This window comes from Capricornis sumatraensis, chromosome 4 (genome assembly GCF_032405125.1).
Source record: "Capricornis sumatraensis isolate serow.1 chromosome 4, serow.2, whole genome shotgun sequence".
In the NCBI taxonomy this organism is placed as follows: domain Eukaryota; kingdom Metazoa; phylum Chordata; class Mammalia; order Artiodactyla; family Bovidae; genus Capricornis; species Capricornis sumatraensis.
Genome location: NC_091072.1, coordinates 149,658,412 through 149,677,141, shown reverse-complemented (window position 1 = coordinate 149,677,141; position 18,730 = coordinate 149,658,412). Strand labels below are relative to the sequence as shown.

Genomic DNA, 18,730 nt, shown 5'->3' with positions numbered 1-18,730 from the left:
CCAATGAATATTCAGGGTTGATTTCCTTTAGGACTGACTAGTTTGATCTCCTTGCAGTCCAAGGGACTCTCAAGTCTTTCCAGTACCACAGTTTGAAAGCGTCAATTCTATGGTGCTCAGTCTTCTTCATGGTAGATGTCTGATTACTTCTGGGGTTACAAATAAATGATAGCAAGTAAGAGAATCTGCAAATATAGAGGCCATGATGAATGAAGATTCACTGCAGGTAGTATTAAGATCGAGCAGTTCTCAGACTTGGACATTACAGGAACTTGGCCCTCCTCTGGGAAAACAGGAAAGGAACAGAGACCTGGGGGGCATGGCAGTAACTGCAGCTGTATGAGTAAGAGGACATCACATACTTGTCCGGGAGGCACCCTCAGAGGCCAGCCATCCATGCTGGGATTTAGCCGGGATTATGTTCTGGTCATTAGAGATGGTCAGCAGCACAGATCCTAGAAGAGCCTCCAAGTCTTCTCACTTGAATCAAATAGCTCCTCAAGTCCATTGTCTTTGTATAGCCTTCTGGAGGCTGGATCTTTCTCAGCCCTGTGCCTGTGTGGAAGAAACTCTGCAAACACAGGCTGTGAATTGAATGAGGCTCGGCTGAATCTGCCCCCACACTGTCCTATCCCTCCCCTTCCTTTGTAATGTACCCTCAAGGAAATATTTCTAAGTTTGAGGTTCCTGCAATTGGTAGTCCTTAAAGGTGTCAGGAAGCAACAGTTAGAACTGGACATGGAACAACAGACTGGTTCCAAATAGGAAAAGGAGTACGTCAAGGCTGTATATTGTCACCCTGCTTATTATTTAACTTCTATGCAGAGTACATCATGAGAAACGCTAGGCAAGAAGCACAAGCTGGAATCAAGATTGCCGGGAGAAATATCAAGAACCTCAGATATGCAGATGACACCACCCTTATGGCAGAAAGTGAAGAGGAACTAAAAAGCCTCTTGATGAAAGTGGAAGTAGAGACTGAAAAAGTTGGCTTAAAGCCCAACATTCAGAAAACGAAGATCATGGCATCTGGTCCCATCACTTCATGGGAAATAGATGGGGAAACAGTGGGAACAGTGTCAGACTTTATTTTTTGAGGCTCCAAAATCACTGCAGATGGTGACTTGCAGCCATGAAATTAAAAGACGCTTACTCCTTGGAAGAAAAGTTATGACCAACCTAGATAGCATATCGAAAAGCATAGACATTACTTTGCCAACAAAGGTCCATCTAGTCAAGGCTATGGTTTTTCCAGTGGTCATGTATGAATGTGAGAGTTGGACTGTGAAGAAAGCTGAGCGCCAAAGAATTGATGCTTTTGAACTGTGGTGTTGGAGAAGACTCTTGAGAGTTCCTTGGACTGCAAGGAGAGCCAACCAGTCCATTCTGAAGATCAGCCCTGGGATTTCTTTGGAAGAAATGATGCTAAAGCTGAAACTCCGGTACTTTGGCCACCTCATGCTAAGGGTTGACTCATTGGAAAAGGCTCTGATGCTGGGAGGGATTGGGGGCAGGAGGAGAAGGGGACGACAGAGGATGAGATGGCTGGATGGCATCACTGACTTGATGGACATGAGTCTGAGTGAACTCCAGGAGTTGGTGATGGACAGGGAGGCCTGGCGTGCTGCGATTCATGCGGTCGCAGAGTCGGACACGACTGAGCGACTGAACTGAACTGAATGATGTCACTAAGCTACTGAAAAAATCTTTCCCAAGATACATTTCACCAGGACAAGACTTCACAGGTGAACAGAAAATGGCAAGGATGTTTCTGATTTTGTGAACTTGCCAGGAATGACAGTGAGCATGGTACGCCATGATGCTGTTACCGCTTGCTGATACCCATTCAATTTTACCTAAATGGGAAAACTCAATCCTTAAGGAAATCAACCCTGAATATTCATTGGAAGGACTGATGCTGAAGTTGAAGCTCCAATACTTTGGCCACCTGAGGCGAAGAGCTGACTCAGTGGAAAAGACTCTGAAGCTGGGGAAGATTGAGAGTGGGAGAAAGGGACGACAGAGGATGAGATGGTTGGATGGCATCATTGACTCAAGGCATGTGAGTTTGAACAAACTCCGGGAGATAATGAAGGACAGGGAAGCCTGGCTGCAGTCCAGGGGGGCGCAAAGAGTTGGACATGACTGAGCAAATGAAGAACAGCAGCAACAGAAGAGATATTCTTTACCTAAAAACTAAACAACAGGCCTGAGGAGCCACCCTCTCGGTTCTGCTCATTCTTTCAGCACAGCTCGGCTGAATCTTCTGAGGGCCTCTGAAACAGGCCTCTTTCCATGAATTCATCTTTCCTTTGTGGAACCTTTTTTCCGTAATTGTGAGACTCAGCCAGGATCCAACTTCAGTGACACAGGCAGCGAGTGCTTTGCCAGATCAGCTCAGCCAGTGCCCAGCAACCTAAGCTGCATTTCCCTTCAAATTCCTCTTCATGCCTCTCCCCCATTCCACACTGCCATGCCACGGAACAGCTGGGGCCAACATTTCCCACTGCAGCGAGCTTACAGCCTTGCTGGGTTTTGAGTACGTAAGGGGCAGAGATCTCAGGCTCAGTGTCTGCCTCATCTCCAGGGCGTGCTTTTAAAGCCTTGAGGGCCTCATCATCTGTCCTCGGGATCCTTAACTGTACAAATTGAGAAGCTGAAGCTCACCGAGACGGTCTTTGCCACTGTCCCACAGTCTGCACTGAGGCCCCGGGGTCTGCAGTACCCCGACGGCCCTTTCAGTTTGCTTTTCCCAGCTTCCTGGCGGTGTTGCACCGTCTCCCTTTGCTCCACCCCTGCTCCCATCTGGACCTCATACAGTGGGCGCTCTTCCTCTTCTCAGCCTGCCAAGCCGCCTCCTCCTCGTCATTCATGGAGTGTCTGAAACCACTTCCATCCAAGAAGCCTCCAAGAACACGCGGGATAGTCTTAATCTCGTCCGTCTCAGTCCAAACGCAACACCACAGACTTCCTCATCTACTGCTGCACTAAAATCCCTACCATTTGGTACTTTTAACTACACACTTGTGACCAGCTTAGTGTGTGGTGTGTCTTTGTAAGAATGGAACTCTGCTCAATGTTATGTGGCAGCCTGGATGGGAGGGGAGTTTGGGGGAGAATGGATACATGTGTATGTATGGCTGAGTCACTCTGCTATCCACCTGAAACTACCACAACATTGCTAATCCGCTATACCCCAATACAAACTATAAAGTTAAAAAAAAGATGGTGTGTAGCATCACTGCTTGATCTTTCCGATCTTGGTTGTTGTCCAGTCGCCAAGTCCTGCCTGACTCTTTGCAACCTCGTGGACTGTATGGACTGCAGCCCACCACAGAAGCTGGCATCTGCTAATCCCAAACAATTTATTAAATAGGCACAAATTTTAACTGTTTTTTTTTTTTGAGGCAGACCATTTTTACAGTCTTTATTGAATCTGCTACAATATTGCTTCTGTTTTACATTTTGGTTTTTTTGGCCACGAGGCACGGGGGATCTTTGCTTCTGACCAGGGAGTGAACCTGTACGCTTTGCACTGGAAGGTGAAGTCTTAACCACTGGACCCCCAGAGAAGCCGAATGTTAACGCCTTTTATTGATCACACTACACCCACCTCCAATTTGACCTGTCACAGTACAAACCCCAGCAGTCTCTGACCCCGTACCAGCACACCCCATTTTCTCCCTACCTTGCTCTGTGTTAGAATCAGCTGCAACGGTAGCATTCGTGCTTGGAAGACAATCTCTTGCTCCACGGGCCAGACACCTACCTTCTTCTCGGTGGGACCGCCAGGCTCTTTGGAAAAGGGTTTGTAAAGTGTTAATGAGCTGTGGACCCAGCCCGGAGTGGTGTTCTCCTCGGGGCTGTTATTGGACAGTTGCTGCCTTAAGTAGAAGATCAACACACATTCTGTGTTATGAGAAAGCACTGTCTCTGCCAAATGCGTTCCTGTGATTATGTGTAGGCGTACCAATAAGAGTGCTTTTTGTTTCTTGCGGCTTCCCACATGGCCCTGGTGGTAAAGAACCCGCCTGCCGACGCAGGAGGCGTAAGAGATGCACGTTCAGTCCCTGGGTGGGGAAGATTCCCTGGAGAAGGGCATGGTAACCAACTCCAGTATTCTTGCCTGGAGCGTTCTAGCCTGTCAGGCTCTGTTGTCCATGGGATCACAAAGAGTGAGACATCACTCAGTGACTCACTAATAAGCCTTGTACCAGGATATGATTCAAACTTTTGGAAAAGTCAAGTATTTCCATGAAATTGTAGTGAATAATCTCCTACATCAAATGCCCATGTGTGAAACAGAGAAAGTTTTAACTCACTAATATTCACAGATAGGATAGTAGGGAAAAAAAAAAATTTTTTTTCCCATAAACAGAGCTTAAGAATGAATGTATAAGTAAGGGGCTGATCACCAGTCTGTACAACATATGGGTTTTTGGAATGTTTAGCAGACGTTTATCATGATGGGATTTGTGCCTGGGTGGCAAGTTCTCTTTCTGGGCATCTTGACAGGATCCCAGCATCTTCTTCAGCGTGTTGATCTGTTGGGGCTCAGTGCTTGGAGGTCAAGGTCAGTGTCGATGACACCCGGAAGATCTGGGGAAGCATGTTACTAAGTTGGTAAAACATCTCTTCAGAAATACTCTGTAAGAAGTAACAACAAAAAAAAAGAGTTTGCATTTGTTAAACTATCAGTGATTTTTAAAAAATGTTTTAAGTATTTTAAAATATGGAAGTAATGCAAGTAGTTCTGGACATGAGGTGGAATGTGAGAACCTCATCTTTGGGGACTGATTCGACTGCATGGCTCTGGGCAGGGGCGTTTCTCTGAGAACCCACACTGTGTCCGCCAAGCAGTAAGCCTGATTACCAGAAAAAGACCTCAATAATACTAGTGTAATCAGAGATAAAAGTACCACTCGTTGCGCTGAATTCTACACAGAAGACAGAATCGTTTCCTGCTCATGTCCTGCATTATGAACTCTTTAGACTCTATATAACATAAATGTGGGGGAAAAAACGGAAAGAAGAGTCAAGTTCGGCTTTGGGTTAAATCAAAGAACCCTCGAGTGGTAGATGCTAACGTTTTCAACAGTAAACGGAGTGCCTTTATGGCTCCAAACACTTCTCCCTCTAAAACACAGAAAGCCGTGAGCATTTGTTGGAGAAGACTCTTGAGAGTCCCTTGGACTGCAAGGAGATCCAACCAGTCCATTCTGAAGGAGATCAGCCCTGGGATTTCTTTGGAAGGAATGATGCTAAAGCTGAAACTCCAGTACTTTGGCCACCTCATGCAAAGAGTTGACTCATTGGAAAAGACTCTGATGCTGGGAGGGATTGGGGGCAGGAGAAGGGGACGACCCAGGATGAGATGGCTGGATGGCATCACGGACTTTATGGACGCGAGTCTGAGTGAACTCTGGGAGTTGGTGATGGACAGGGAGGCCTGGCGTGCTGCGATTCATGGGGTTGCAAAGAGTCGGACACGACTGAGCGACTGAACTGAACTGAACTGAACGAGTTGAGGGCAGGGCTTCCCTCCCCACTGTTTCCCTACTGTTCTTTCTGTGAACATTAGTGAGTTAAAACTTTCTCGGTGGGTAGCCACTCCAGTATTCTTGCCTGGAGAATCCCATGGACAGAGGATCCTGGCGGGCTGCAGTCCATGGGGTCGTGAATAGTCGGACGTGACTGAGAGATTAAACAACAACGACAATGCTGTGTGCAGGGCAGTGTGCCTAGCCACGTCTGTAAGGAATACTATAGCAGAGCTGGATGGGGCTGAGATCTACCCAGGTAACACACCTGCGGCACCAGAAACTGCACTGTCCTAGAAATCCCTCCGTCCCACGAGGCCATTTCCATCATGAAACCTGGAATAGAGCAACAAACGTGGCTGAATGATGAGTTCTGGTCTTCAAGCCTACCCGTCCTTTACTGAGAGCAAACTGGATGTTTAGAGTCAGGCTACCTGTCTTCACGTTTTAGGTACCCACTTCCCTGTGGGAGAGACTAAGCCTGAGGGCCAGATACACTTCTGTAATCCTTAATTCTCCACACCAGCACGGTTTCACACAGTGCTGTCAAAACACCTGGAATGATCATTTCTCGAGTTCTATTTTGTCTCCACACAACAAAGCCAAAACAGGTCATTAAAGATTCCTTAAACATGTGGTTCTATTTTCTTTTCGGGAAAATGAAAGGTAGCTGAGAGTAAGTTCTATCAATGTTCAAATACTGTTGCATTACAAGAGGGTTGGAGACGTCCCTGGTGGCCTAATGGTTAGGACTGGGTGCTTTTCACTGCTGCAGCCCAGGTTCAAGCTTTGGTCGGGGAACTGAGATCTTATAAACCGCATAGCGTGACCCGAAACAAACAAAAAAGACGGCTAGAGATTTTATTTTGTGATTGGAAAAGGTTAAAAAGTCCATTATGAAGGATTTGCTCATTAAACCATTTAACTGGGGCACCAGATGACTGGGGCACAGTACAGTTCTTTCACCTGGCTTGCTCGACTGTCAAGATTTTTGAGGAAGAAATACAGGTCTTTGCTGTTAAATATAAGGTGGTATCTTACCTTTGACACACTTAAACACAAGTTCCGCTCTCCTTAAGCACCATGGTATAGTCATTTCCTAAAAACAGAAACAAAATAAATAATATGATTATGATAGGATTTTGCAGGAAAAAAATACCTAACTAACGTGTGCTTTTCAAAGTGAAAATGGCAGCTACCCTTGTGGAAGGAGCGGTGGAGAGCATGTGGGTTACGCGGCTGGACGAGAGCCTGGGGCGGCTGCTGGGGTGCTGGCTGGTGACATTCTGCTTCATCACCTGGGCCCTGCTGATGTCGGTGGTCAGTCGGGGAACGTGTGATCTATGTTTCTGTGGGCTCTTCCCGAGGTGTATTATACACTAAGAAAGGTTAAAAGGGCTTCACGGATGGCTCAGGGGTAAAGGATCCGCCTGCCAATGCAGGAGACGTGGGTTTTCGATCCCTGGGTTAGGAAGATCCCCTGGAGAAAGAAATGGCAACCCATTCCAGTATTCTTGCCTGGAAAACCCCATGGACGGAGGAGCCTAGTACAGGGGGTCGCAAAAGAATCGGACGTGGCTGAGTGAGCAAACAACGACGAAAAGTTAAAAACAAAGAACATCATCTACGTCTACCACAACCATTACAACTAAAACCTGGTGAGTCCCAAACGAGCCAACAAGTTCACAGCACAAACAAGAGGAAGAGTCAGGAACTCGGGGTCCGTGACCTGCAGGTTCACTCCCCGTCTGTCAGGTTAGACTGATCCCAGGATGACACTGTCTTCAGATCGCAAAGGTCTACAGGGATAGAACTGCTAAGAGCAGGATGTCTTCCTTCTGGCCGATGGATTATTTTTTCCTCTTTTTTTTTTTTTAATTGCAGTTCATTTTATCAACCCCAGGACAGGACCATTTCCGACAGTGGTGTCACCTCACATGCGCTGCAGCGTGGGCATGAGTGTGGCAAGTGTGTCTGTCACAGGACGAAAACAAGAGACGAAATGCTGTGGGACCCTTTCGTGAAAGCTAAGACAAACGCCACCTCTATATCCTGGGCAGTGTCGTCTGAGTTTGCAGGGTAGACTCTGTGACCTGAATGGATGTTTAAATACGACCGATGGGAGGAGTGTGGCTTGATATACCACTGTGAATTAAAACGGGACTCTGGATGCAGACTTAATGTTCTGCAGCTGGCTGTCCCGATTTAAGACATGAAACCTTCGTGACACCGTGGGAGAGGGCACACTGCTAGTGTCGGATGTCTGGGAGTGAGGCCGAACTTGGTGACTTTTGGAAATGCTGCCTTTGAGGTCGTTTCCCACCTACATAGAACCATTTTTATAAACTGGTTAACCAGGAGTCCAGCTGCAGGCATGTCCGGATACTTTCGTGGGGCTGGACCGCGTCACAAACTTTCTTTGTTCCTCCCCAAAGACTCTGCTATAGATGGGCTGGTTTGTGATGAGAAGGATGGCTAGAAGTTCCTGGTGGGACTGAAACCTTATAAAGCAACAGTGGAAGGAAAGAAAACAACACACGTTGGTCAGTCACTCCCTACTGCCGTATCAGGTACCACTGAGGCTGAGACTGAGAACACGGGCGCACCTCTCATTAAATGGACTCAGTTCTCTTAATCAAAACGGTGCGTGTCTGCTAAAAACACAAACGGATGGTCAGTGGGAAATCACAAATGGATGGTCAGTGGGAAATCATCTAAACCACCACCTTGTCGTACATGGACTCGAGCTGTGTGTGTGTTTATACAGAGAACTGCATTTAAAGTGAGGCCTCCTGAATACGATGAGTCTAAGCGGGGACTCAGTCACTCTGAAAAGTACAACATAAAATCTGCACTGTTTCTTTACGGTAAGAGGGTTTACACACATCTGCTACTCTGGTAAATAACTTTTAATAATCAAGGAGCGAACGCCCTTCCTTTCACAATCTGTCCTTGCCGGCTAGCCATGTTGCTTTTTAAACAATGCCACTCAAAACCAGCAGCACCGTGCTGCTGCTATGGGCCCTCCACCCCGTTGGCCATGGGCCGTCTCGGAAGGACCAGCTGGCACCTGTCTGCTTGGAGGCTGTTTCGCTCCTCCAGACTCTCTAACTAAGGTTGGATTTAACCTCTGTATTATGTCCACAACTTATCCCCTCTAATTAGCTTTCATGGAGGGGAGGGAAGAAAGCACGAGAGAAAGCAGTCATGGAAAGAGAGTTTTTTTTTAAATTTAAAACCGTAAAATACAGTCCATAGCAAAAGGAGTGAACAATTGTGCCACATTTTAGTTGAAAGCCGCCAGTATGTGCATTATAGCAACAGTGTCCTTGAGAACCTGGTAAAAGGAGGCTGGCTTCTTCCTGCCAATGAGCAAGCATCTCTTTCTATTGCCTGTCAATGCCTACTCGGAGAATGCTAAGTAATTTTAGCAGTAGTCTAGGCCAATACAAATGTGGAGGTAAACCTGCCGCTGCTGCTGCTAATTCGCTCCAGTCGTGTCCGACTCTGTGCGACCCCAGAGATGGCAGCCCACCAGGCTCCCCCGTCCCTGGGATTCTCCAGGCAAGAACACTGGAGTGGGTTGCCATTTCCTTCTCCAATGCATGAAAGTGAAAAGTGAAAGGGAAGTCACTCAGTCGTGTCTGACTCTTAGCGATCCCATGGACTGCAGCCTACCAGGCTCCTCCATCCATGGGGTTTTCCAGGCAAGAGTACTGGAGTGGGGTGCCATTGCCTTCTCCACAAATGTAAAGTGGATGATGCTTATTCTACAGTGTTGCCACATTCTCAGAAAACGCCGGCACTTTTCCCACCTGCTTACCTCTGACATATCGTGCACCAGCAGAAGGGGAATACTGACGGTCGTGATGTCGTGGGTACAGCAAACCTTGAGGATGTTTCGGAGCCCCATGATGGCGGGGTCCCGAGCAGTGATGTTTCCTGATTTCACGTTGTCATCCACACAAAGGTGGAATGCGACATGTATTTCTGAGAGGTTAGAGTGCCGCGTGATGTAAAATTCTCCTGTGAAGAGCAGATAACAATCGTTGACTTTCAGAAACACAAAGCGTGTTCACTAGTGGGCTTCAGAGACGACTGTGACGGGCAGCCAATGTGCTGAACCAGCGGAGGAGTTTATCAGGGACCTGTGTGGAACTCAGGAAGCAAACAGAATTAGCACCAGTTAATCCTTGGAAAGAAGGTGATGGCCGAATTCATCTTAGGTTCATGAATTGGTATGAAGAGACCAACAAGCAGTAAGTAAATCAAACAAGTGCCCATCATCGCAATTTTGATGTAAATGCTCAAAATGCCCTAATTCACTCAAAATTAACATGTCAAGACAGGCGACTTGAAGATCTGTCTTCCCTACACCCTGCATCTGCTCTTCTCCATCTCAGTTTAGGGGCCCAGTTTCCTTCCGTTAGTTGCAAAGACAGAAACACACGAGTAGGCCTTCATTACTTTCCTTTTCTCAGGACATCCTCCCCAATCCAATTCACCACCAACTTTTTTCAGTGTTGTTGTTCAGTCGCTAAGTTCTGTCCAACTCTTTGAGACCCCATGGATTGTAGCACGACAGGCTTCCCTGCCTTCCACTATCCCCTGGAGTTTGCTCAAATTCACGTCCATTGAGTCCGTGATGCTCTCTCTTCCTCTGCCACTCCCTTCTCCTTCTGCCTTCAATCTTTCCCAGCATCAGGGTCTTTTTCCAGTGAGCTGGTTCTTCACATCAGGTGTCCAAAGTATTGGAGCTTCAGCATCAGGCCTTCCAATGAAAATTCAGGGTTCATTTCCATTAAGATTGACTGGTTTGATCTCCTCGCTGTCCAAGGGACTCTCAACAGTCCAGCACCACAATTCAAAAGCATCAGTTCTTTGGTGCTCAGCCTTCTTCATGGTCCAACTCTCACATCTGTACATGACTACTGGAAAAATCATAGCTTTATCTATATGGGCCTTTGTTGGCAGGGTGATGTCTCTGCTTTTTAATATGCTATCTAGGTTTGTCACAGCTTTCCTTCCAAGGAGTGTCTTATTTCATGGCTGTAGTCACTGCCCACAGTGATTCGGGAGGCCAAGAAAATAAAATCTGCCACTGCTTCCATTTTTTCTCCTTCTATGTGCCATGAAGTGATCTATAACAAACATCTCAACCATCTCAAGCCTGAGCACTCCATTATCATTGCTATCACCCTAGTTCACAGCACCATCTTATCACCTAGGTTTCAGTAACAGCCTCAGAATTAACCACTCTGTTCCCATTCCTGCCCACCAACAGATCATATCCACACGTACAGTTAAAATGAGTTTAAGTATAGATCAGATTATATCACTCTCCCACTTAACATGGTCCAAAAGGCTCACACGACACTCGGAAAAAACCCCAACCATATCCTCTTGTCTCACCCTTTCCTCCTGCCCCAGCCACATGGCCTTCCTTAAGGTCTTCACACACAGGGCTCGTTCCTGATCCAGGTCTGCTTCCTGAGGGCCCTTCCCCCACGGCTCCTGTCCAGATGACTGCTTTTCACCAATCACGTCTCAGAGTGAAAGTCACCTCCTCCCAGAAGTCTTCCTTGACTGACCCATCTGATTGATGCAGGACTCCCTCACCCCTCACTTACTCTCTTTCACATTGTTCTGTTTTATTTTCACTTGAGCACTGAAATTCTTTTGTTATCTGTTTATGAGGTTATTTTAAAGAGAGTACCACTGTTTACATGCCGTGACTATGAGGACTTCTGTCTCTCTCGTTTACCGTGCTGTCTGTAGCTCATGAAAGTACAGGACCTGGTACACAGAAGGTACTTGGTAAACTCTGGTTTGCTGAATGGTAATCAAATGTCTTCAACCGAAAGCTTGTTTTATCAAGTCTTAACATCCAGGCTTTCTACAATCACTCCATTTCCTAGGTAGCCATGCTAGCCACTGGCTTTTATATTCTGCAGTTTCTGTCAATGTAAATAAACAGAAAATATATAAAAATATGCTTTTATAAACACACCTGCCTCACTGGAAATTCTGAGATGCTCTTCGAGGAAAATCCTGCTGCTGTAAAACCTAGTCTTCCATCACTAACCCACATCCCCACAAATTCTGCTCATCCTGGCCTCAAGGTCTTTATCTTAGGATTTTACTTTATATTTACTTATAAACACAGATTATGTTTAAAGTACTTAACACACGTTGGCACAGTGTTTAGCAATTTCCAGTTATAAGTATACATAAGCTGTGTCACTGATAGGCCCTAGTCAAAAGTCTGACTTTCTTTTTCCTTTGACTTATGATACAAGAACTAGATAAGCAGTAAAAGAAATTAAAGAAAGGCCAGTGACAGGCCAAACTAGACAAAAGAAACGTTAAAAAAAAAAAAACTTGTTTGGCAAGAAGTGGCATGGCTGCCATTTCCTGGCAGGCAACATGAGACGCAGACTGCTTATCAGAAACCAGGCAGGTCCCACGAAGTCCCACCTTTCAAACTCTGGCTGATGGCTTAGGCGATGAGAGTCACCATGTTGAACCTGGGCCACGGCCAGCACAGGGGCTGATGACTGACTTAGTGCGCAAGTCAGGTGTTCCTAAGCCCCAAGCTGGCACTGCTTCATCTGACCTCAGACAACTTGTCCTGGGCCTCGTTTTACCCGTGAGGATCGTGGGGGTCTCGGCGCTGGCAGCGGTGATTGAAATAACAGAAAACGGCAGGAAGAGGGACCAGACTGGGTGTTAAGAAGATCTGGCGTCTAGCACTGACTGGTTGAGCGATTGGGCAAATCAATTCAATTTACGGATCCTCTGTACTTCATGAATTAGATGGGAAAAATAACGCCTGACTGCTTTCCTTACAAAGCTGTTTTAAGAATTAAAGAAGCTGATGTTTAATTCTTAAGATGATACAAGCTACAAGTAATTAGATAATGATGAAGCAAACTCACTGGTTAAAAGAGACATAAATCAAACTCTTTCTCCGTAACTTCGAAATTGAGAAGCATTTTGTGATGTGGACCCTTCTAATCTCCTGTATCCTTCCTGGCTAGGCTGGCAAGCTTTTCCCAAACGGAAACTCAGAAGCTACCAGCATAGCTCACTTAACCCTTACTCCTCCTCCTCTGATGCTGACTTATAGCACAGTCTCCTGATTTACTAGTAATAGCCAGATACTCACCTCAAGCTTTTTCCAAGAAGGACCAAGAGGGAAAATACACACAGCAGTAAAGAGTTAAGTTAAAAAAAATCAGACATTGGTGCCTCCGGAACAGATAAGGGTAACACATTTTAAGAAAGCCACAGAATATAGGTGATTTAAATTATGCACCTATGAAGAGAGATAAGATAAATCCTGTCTCAATGAAGGTATTTTTAGATGGAGAGGAGGACAGTTTCCTGCTCCACAAAGTGGAGAACCACCTTGTGGTGACGCAATTCCCACCACTTAGCATTACCCAGCGGGGTGGGCTATTTGAGGTGGGCGTGCACTCGGAAGCCGACGACCACAAGCTAGCTGGCCGGGAGAGGAGTGAGCACCAAAATCTGGAGAAGGAAATGGGGCCAGACAACCTGCACCTGCGACATGTGGCTGAAGAGACTTGACACAATGTCCACAAACAGGCCTTCCTGTTGTGCCCTGTCTTACAAACACTGCTGAAGGTCATCAGAGGGCATGACATCTGGAAGAGCATCGAGGGCCTGAACCTTCAGTTGGTAAGCAATGTTCCCAAGAGTCACACAGGAGATTTAAAGAAAGGGAAGACAGGAAAATTTATGGGGAGATGGCAATAAAAAAGTTTCTACATCAGATGACCTGCGTGTTCAATTATTTACGTATCTATTTACTTTTGTTTATATGTCAGAAGAAAAATGATTTATTGGCTCATTTAAGAAACTAAGAAACAATGTGTGACATAGCAAGTAATAAGAAGAACTTATGCAACGGCTTGAGGAATTTTTCTTGTACGCATCTGGGAAAACTCAGGGCTGGTATAAGAATAAGGATTTAGTTGCTGGACACTGTGACAGTGTATCTACAGAGATACAGAGTTCTAAGGTGATACACTTGATAACCTGTATAATGTACACCAAAGGAACCTGTGTTTCAAATCTATGATATCAATGCATGTGATTACAAGAAAACTGCAAGTGAAATAATACTCACCAGGTAAAATATTTAAATAGTTTCTATCTGCAGTTTTAGTCTTATCATCACTTCCTCCATTTCGGCTTCCAGAATCTATTCATAAGATAACGCAACATGAGAGAACAGAGTTAACGTATGAGAACACACTACTGCTGTCCCCCCAACAACCACAACAACAGCAAAGACTTACTAAGGATCTCCAGGGATCAGGTGGTCTGCCACATGCTGTACACGGATGGGCTCTCAATTCTTACAAAACTCCTCTAAGCACAACACTCTACCCTTTTCATCTTACATGTGAGAACAGAGGCTTAGATGGGTTAATTCACTTAATGAAGGAGGCGCAGGTAAGTGGTAGACCCAGATCTGGAACCTATACACTCAGATTCCACATTCTGTGGTCTTGACCACAAGACTTGCCAAGGCTCTGTTTTTCATCTGGGCAGTTCAGGGCACTAAGTTACCTACACATAAAATAACTTCATCAGGCAGTTGTGGGGTGGCCATCTTTATTTTTAGAATCTGAGTCACTGTTGAGGATATAACTTGTTCAGGATGATAGGCTAATGGTTAGTAGCACCAGGAATCATTTGATATTCAGCCCATCCTTGAAATCTGTCACTTCTTATCTGACACTACATACAATTTCTTCCAAACAGATACTTGAGATTCCATTTCAAATGGAGTCTTCTTTTTCCTCCCAGATATTCAATAGTTTTTCTTTCTTTTTAGAAGGGATGACATTACTTTGTAGGATAAATGTTGGTAAAATAAAATATAGCACATTTGATTATTCATTATTATGGCTGAACACATTATTTTACATGTATACAAATATTTTTAATAGAAGATACATCTGAATTTTATAAGAATCCTAAGAGAACTGAAAAATGCAGCATGAATATTATTAGCATAGCTATCTTTAAGAAACTATGTATCTATACAAATTAAATATAAGACCATATTGCAATGGCCTTCAATATCAGAAAAATCACTTGAAAACAGTCAGAACTTCAAATGAGTAAACTGAAACTACCAAGGGAGTATTATAGTTTTTAAAAAGTTCTGAATAAAAGTAACCTAGTGTTTTACCCACTGACTACTTTGAGTAATTGATTTATAACACTGTACCTTGTAAACGCATATATTTTATAAACAGACTGAGGGAGGGAGAGACATAGACAGAAGGCTCTGTGTTGCTAGAATCCACATTTAAGGCAATAATCTGATTCTCATACAGACCCATGAAATTGATAGGCTCTGAATAAATGGCTGCTCACAGCACAGAAAACAAAAAAAAACAGTAAATGAGGACTCTTTAAATTTTGTTCACATGCAATCTGAAACTGACAAAATCCTTCCTAAGAAACAAAAAGAGAACAGTTTATAGCCCTCCTGCTTTCCGTGTTTCAAAGGTGATACCCTGTAACACTAAGAAGATCGTTATTTTTTAAAATGGGTATAAAATATGTACAAAAATGAAACTGCTTTTGGCTTATCATGAACCACAAAAACATAAAGATGCTGATATCAAAAACACAGTGAGAAAAATAACGGAGCGTCTTAGAATAGACAGACTTGCGTATCAGGATGTAAACGTGCATAACAAGCACGTGGGCACACCTCAGAAAAGGAAGAGGCGGGGAAAGCGTTTTGGCAAAACTCTTCTGTAACAACACGCGGGCTTCTCTAAGAAAGGAGTCTTTTATAAACCTACTTGTTTCACTGACTCACTTAAACCACAAAATAGCTGCCTGAACAAGAACAAAATACTACCATGATGTACACACGGTGCCCTAACCGTATGTGGTTTAAAAACTTTCCGTCCCCACACACTTTCTAACCTCTCATAAATAAACTCAGCACCCTCTGCCTTCTCCTACACTGTCGTGATCTCCGTCTTCATGCTTTTAGTCACTACTGAGAATAAGAGCTGAACGTTTCTGATCACATCCGTGCCACTTTGAATGAGACGGGGGCAGGAATCGGCAGAAGAATAAGAGGACGGACTGGAATTTGCCTGAAGTTCCTTGTTGGGGTGCGCTTCCAGGCTGATTTCCTAGACTCAGCCGGGGTCTGTTGTGAGTGACACGCGTTGCCAGAACAAAGCCACAGTCACCTATAGCGGAACTACAAACTGGTGGGGTCGCGGCGCAGAGTAATCGCTAACATTATCAGAAATACAACTGCCTGTGCTCTTTAGCTCAGGATTGTCTTTTTAGGGCTCTATTTCACAGATACGCTCACTCATGCACGATGATACATGTGTAAGTTTATTCACGCATTATTACTTAGAAGAGCAAAACTCTGGAACAGATGAAATGCCCATTAACAGGGAAGTGGTCATTAAGGGGATATCCTGCAGTGGACCCTATCCAGCAGTAACAGGCGCTAAGCATGCTCTGTCTGTGCAGATGTGGAAGGATGCCCAAGATAAACTATTCAGTGGAAAAAAAGCAGAGGACAAAAGAGTGTGCAGAGAAAGCTGCCGTTTGCATGAAGCAGGAAAATCTGTAAATACACACAGACATGTGCTCACACACATTCATAAACGCATGTCTGGAAGGTACATGAGACACGGCGCTGGCTGCCCCAGGAGCAGAAACTGGATGGCTGGTGGACAGGGTCACAGAGTCTCTCACCGTATGCTCTTTCGTGCAGTCTGAATTGTGAATCTTGAGGTGATACTAGTGGTAAGGAACCCCTACCAATGCAGGAGACACAGAAGACACGGTTTTGATCTCTGGATTGGGAAGATCCCCTGACAGACGGCATGGCAACCCACTCCAGTATGCCTGCCTGGAGAACCCCACAGAGGAGCCTGGCAGGCTGTAGTCTATGGGGTCGGAGAGAGTCGGATGTGACCGAAGTGACTTAGCACGTACAAGACTATCTTTACCTATTTCAGCAACAATTACAATAAGAAAAAAAAATGTTTTAAGTCTACTGAATAAACATGGACACTTTTATGAATGCCAATCAAGTCGATTCTAGAGAACTGCCTTCTATCATCAGGAGAACAGGAGGAATTCTTTAACGTACATGGGAGAGAGAACAAAGTCACCAAGCAAAGGTATAGCAGTGTCTCTGTTTACTATAAAAAAACAGAACCTGTGAACCTGAAGCACCAGAAAACTCTAAGCGTTTCTCTGAAACGCTGCAGCTGCAAGACAAACAAGACAGGCAACCAAAGCGCCAGAGGCAGGCTGAAAGGTTTGGGCAAGTAGTTCCAAACGCGCCGTATTTTATTTCTTGGGCAAGACATCATGTTTCTGTGAGAAATAATAAAACACCGGGTATGTACTCGAGCTGTATAAGAGCACGTATTGTAATTTTAAGCTTGTGATATACTATGAAATATCAGAAAAATAAGAAAGACACATCTCATGTATATTCTTGAATGAATATTACCCTTACATATTTAGCTCCTAACTAAACAAACTTATGGCACCAATTTACTTTCAGAGATTCCTTTTTAAACCTTCATTTTTCAATTTAAGATAGCAGAATTACTCTGTAACTTGAGCTAGAGTATCTTCTTTTATGTCTCCCCTGTCTTCCCAAAGGTCTTCTTACACATAATTAGAAATCACTGAAGAAAGACACCATGAACTTTTCCCATAGATTTTAAACCATCTTCCAGTAAATTTCCTATAAGGATGTTTAGATTGTGGATAAATATAGAAAAAGCAGGATATAGTTCTAAACATAGTAATTTTTAAAAAGAACAACCAAAACCAGTCCTTGTAACTGACTTCATGCTACCTAAGTGGATCAAAGATGGAACATATAAGAAGTGTATATTTCGGGCTGTTTACCCTATGATTTCAATGTCCTTTACAGTACTAATTATATCCGTTGTAGAGATACAGAACTTGAAGCAAAGGATCCCAACTTTCCACTGAGTGCCTACTTCAAGTACAACTACAGAAACAAAATTTAAAAACAGTTTTTCTAAGGATCTTGAACAAAATCAGGCAGAAAAGAAAATTAAGAACAGCATTTAAGCTTCTGAAGACTTTGAAATTTGTTCTTAATTTCTTGCTTCCATCTTCCCACCAGTGCAACTTTCTCTATTTCAGGTGGCCAGGATTCTAAGAGAGTGCTTAGAGACGGAACATCCTCAAGTGAAATTTTTTAAAATCTGAGTTTCACTGACCATGAGATTCTTTCAACTTGCTCCTGCGCTGGGTTCTTGCATAAAGTACGACCTGCTGGACAACCTCCAGCTGCTCTTCAATCCGGGGGAAATGAAAGTCAGTGCATTCTTGGCAAACTGTGGCGAAATCTAAGGGACCCAACACAGTTAATGAACTTGCAAAGGTGAAGTATCAGATCTTTAGTGTTTACTTACAGAGAGATCCAGCAGAAATGCAACACAGTATTCCCAAGGACGGCATCTCATACTTGTCCTCTCTATAATTATCTTAGTAAGTTAAGGGACAACAATTTGGTTCTGATCAGAAACTCACTCTCTCAATGGCTCAAAAAAATACATAATTAATAGGCAAGGAAATTTTAATAAAAGTCTAAACCTTCTTTAAATAGTAGATACTTTGATCATAATCTAGTTCCCAAAAGTGCTAAAAAAAAAAATCAGGTTCTTACACTTATGATAGAAAATAAAATACTCAAGCATCTTAAAAGTAGTTCTACATTTCAATGCACTTTCTATGTCAAACTCTTAGAAAAATTATCAGAAAAAATGAAGTGTACTAGGAGGGAAGGCAGAATTCAACCTAGCATTTTTAAGAAATAGATTATTTAAAAATATAAAGAAAAAACATGACAAATGGATGAACTGAAATTCAGTCAGGATCTGCTTCTAAACTGAAAAATGTATTTATGTCTTAATTATTCTTTTTGTGATACCTTGAAAAAGGATCCTTACAAGTATTATCTATGATAGGACTTTAAGAAAAATGAAATATCCTAAAGCGCCCCATGGGTGCTAAAGTATGAAACAAATCCTACATGACTATGTCTGGGTCTGTGTGCTGTTTGGACTCAAGCCTTTTCCAGTTCTTTTCCTCTAACTGCGTTCTCTTTCAAA

At 44.0% G+C, this 18,730-nt stretch overlaps 1 protein-coding gene across 1 annotated transcript in view; it reads right to left on the bottom strand.

Annotated features, from left to right (window-relative positions):
- Positions 1-3,503: 3,503 nt before the first annotated feature.
- FERRY3 (FERRY endosomal RAB5 effector complex subunit 3) overlaps positions 3,504-18,730 on the bottom strand; it is a 38,639-nt gene continuing 23,412 nt past the window's right edge. Inside the window, exons 9-14 of the mRNA XM_068970940.1 lie at positions 17,837-17,965; positions 13,696-13,770; positions 9,364-9,566; positions 6,582-6,639; positions 5,809-5,876; positions 3,504-4,647 (exon numbers count right to left, since the gene is read on the bottom strand). Coding sequence (XP_068827041.1) covers positions 4,555-4,647; positions 5,809-5,876; positions 6,582-6,639; positions 9,364-9,566; positions 13,696-13,770; positions 17,837-17,965 — 626 coding nt within the window. The 3' untranslated portion in view covers positions 3,504-4,554. The remainder of the gene's footprint in view (positions 4,648-5,808; positions 5,877-6,581; positions 6,640-9,363; positions 9,567-13,695; positions 13,771-17,836; positions 17,966-18,730) is intronic.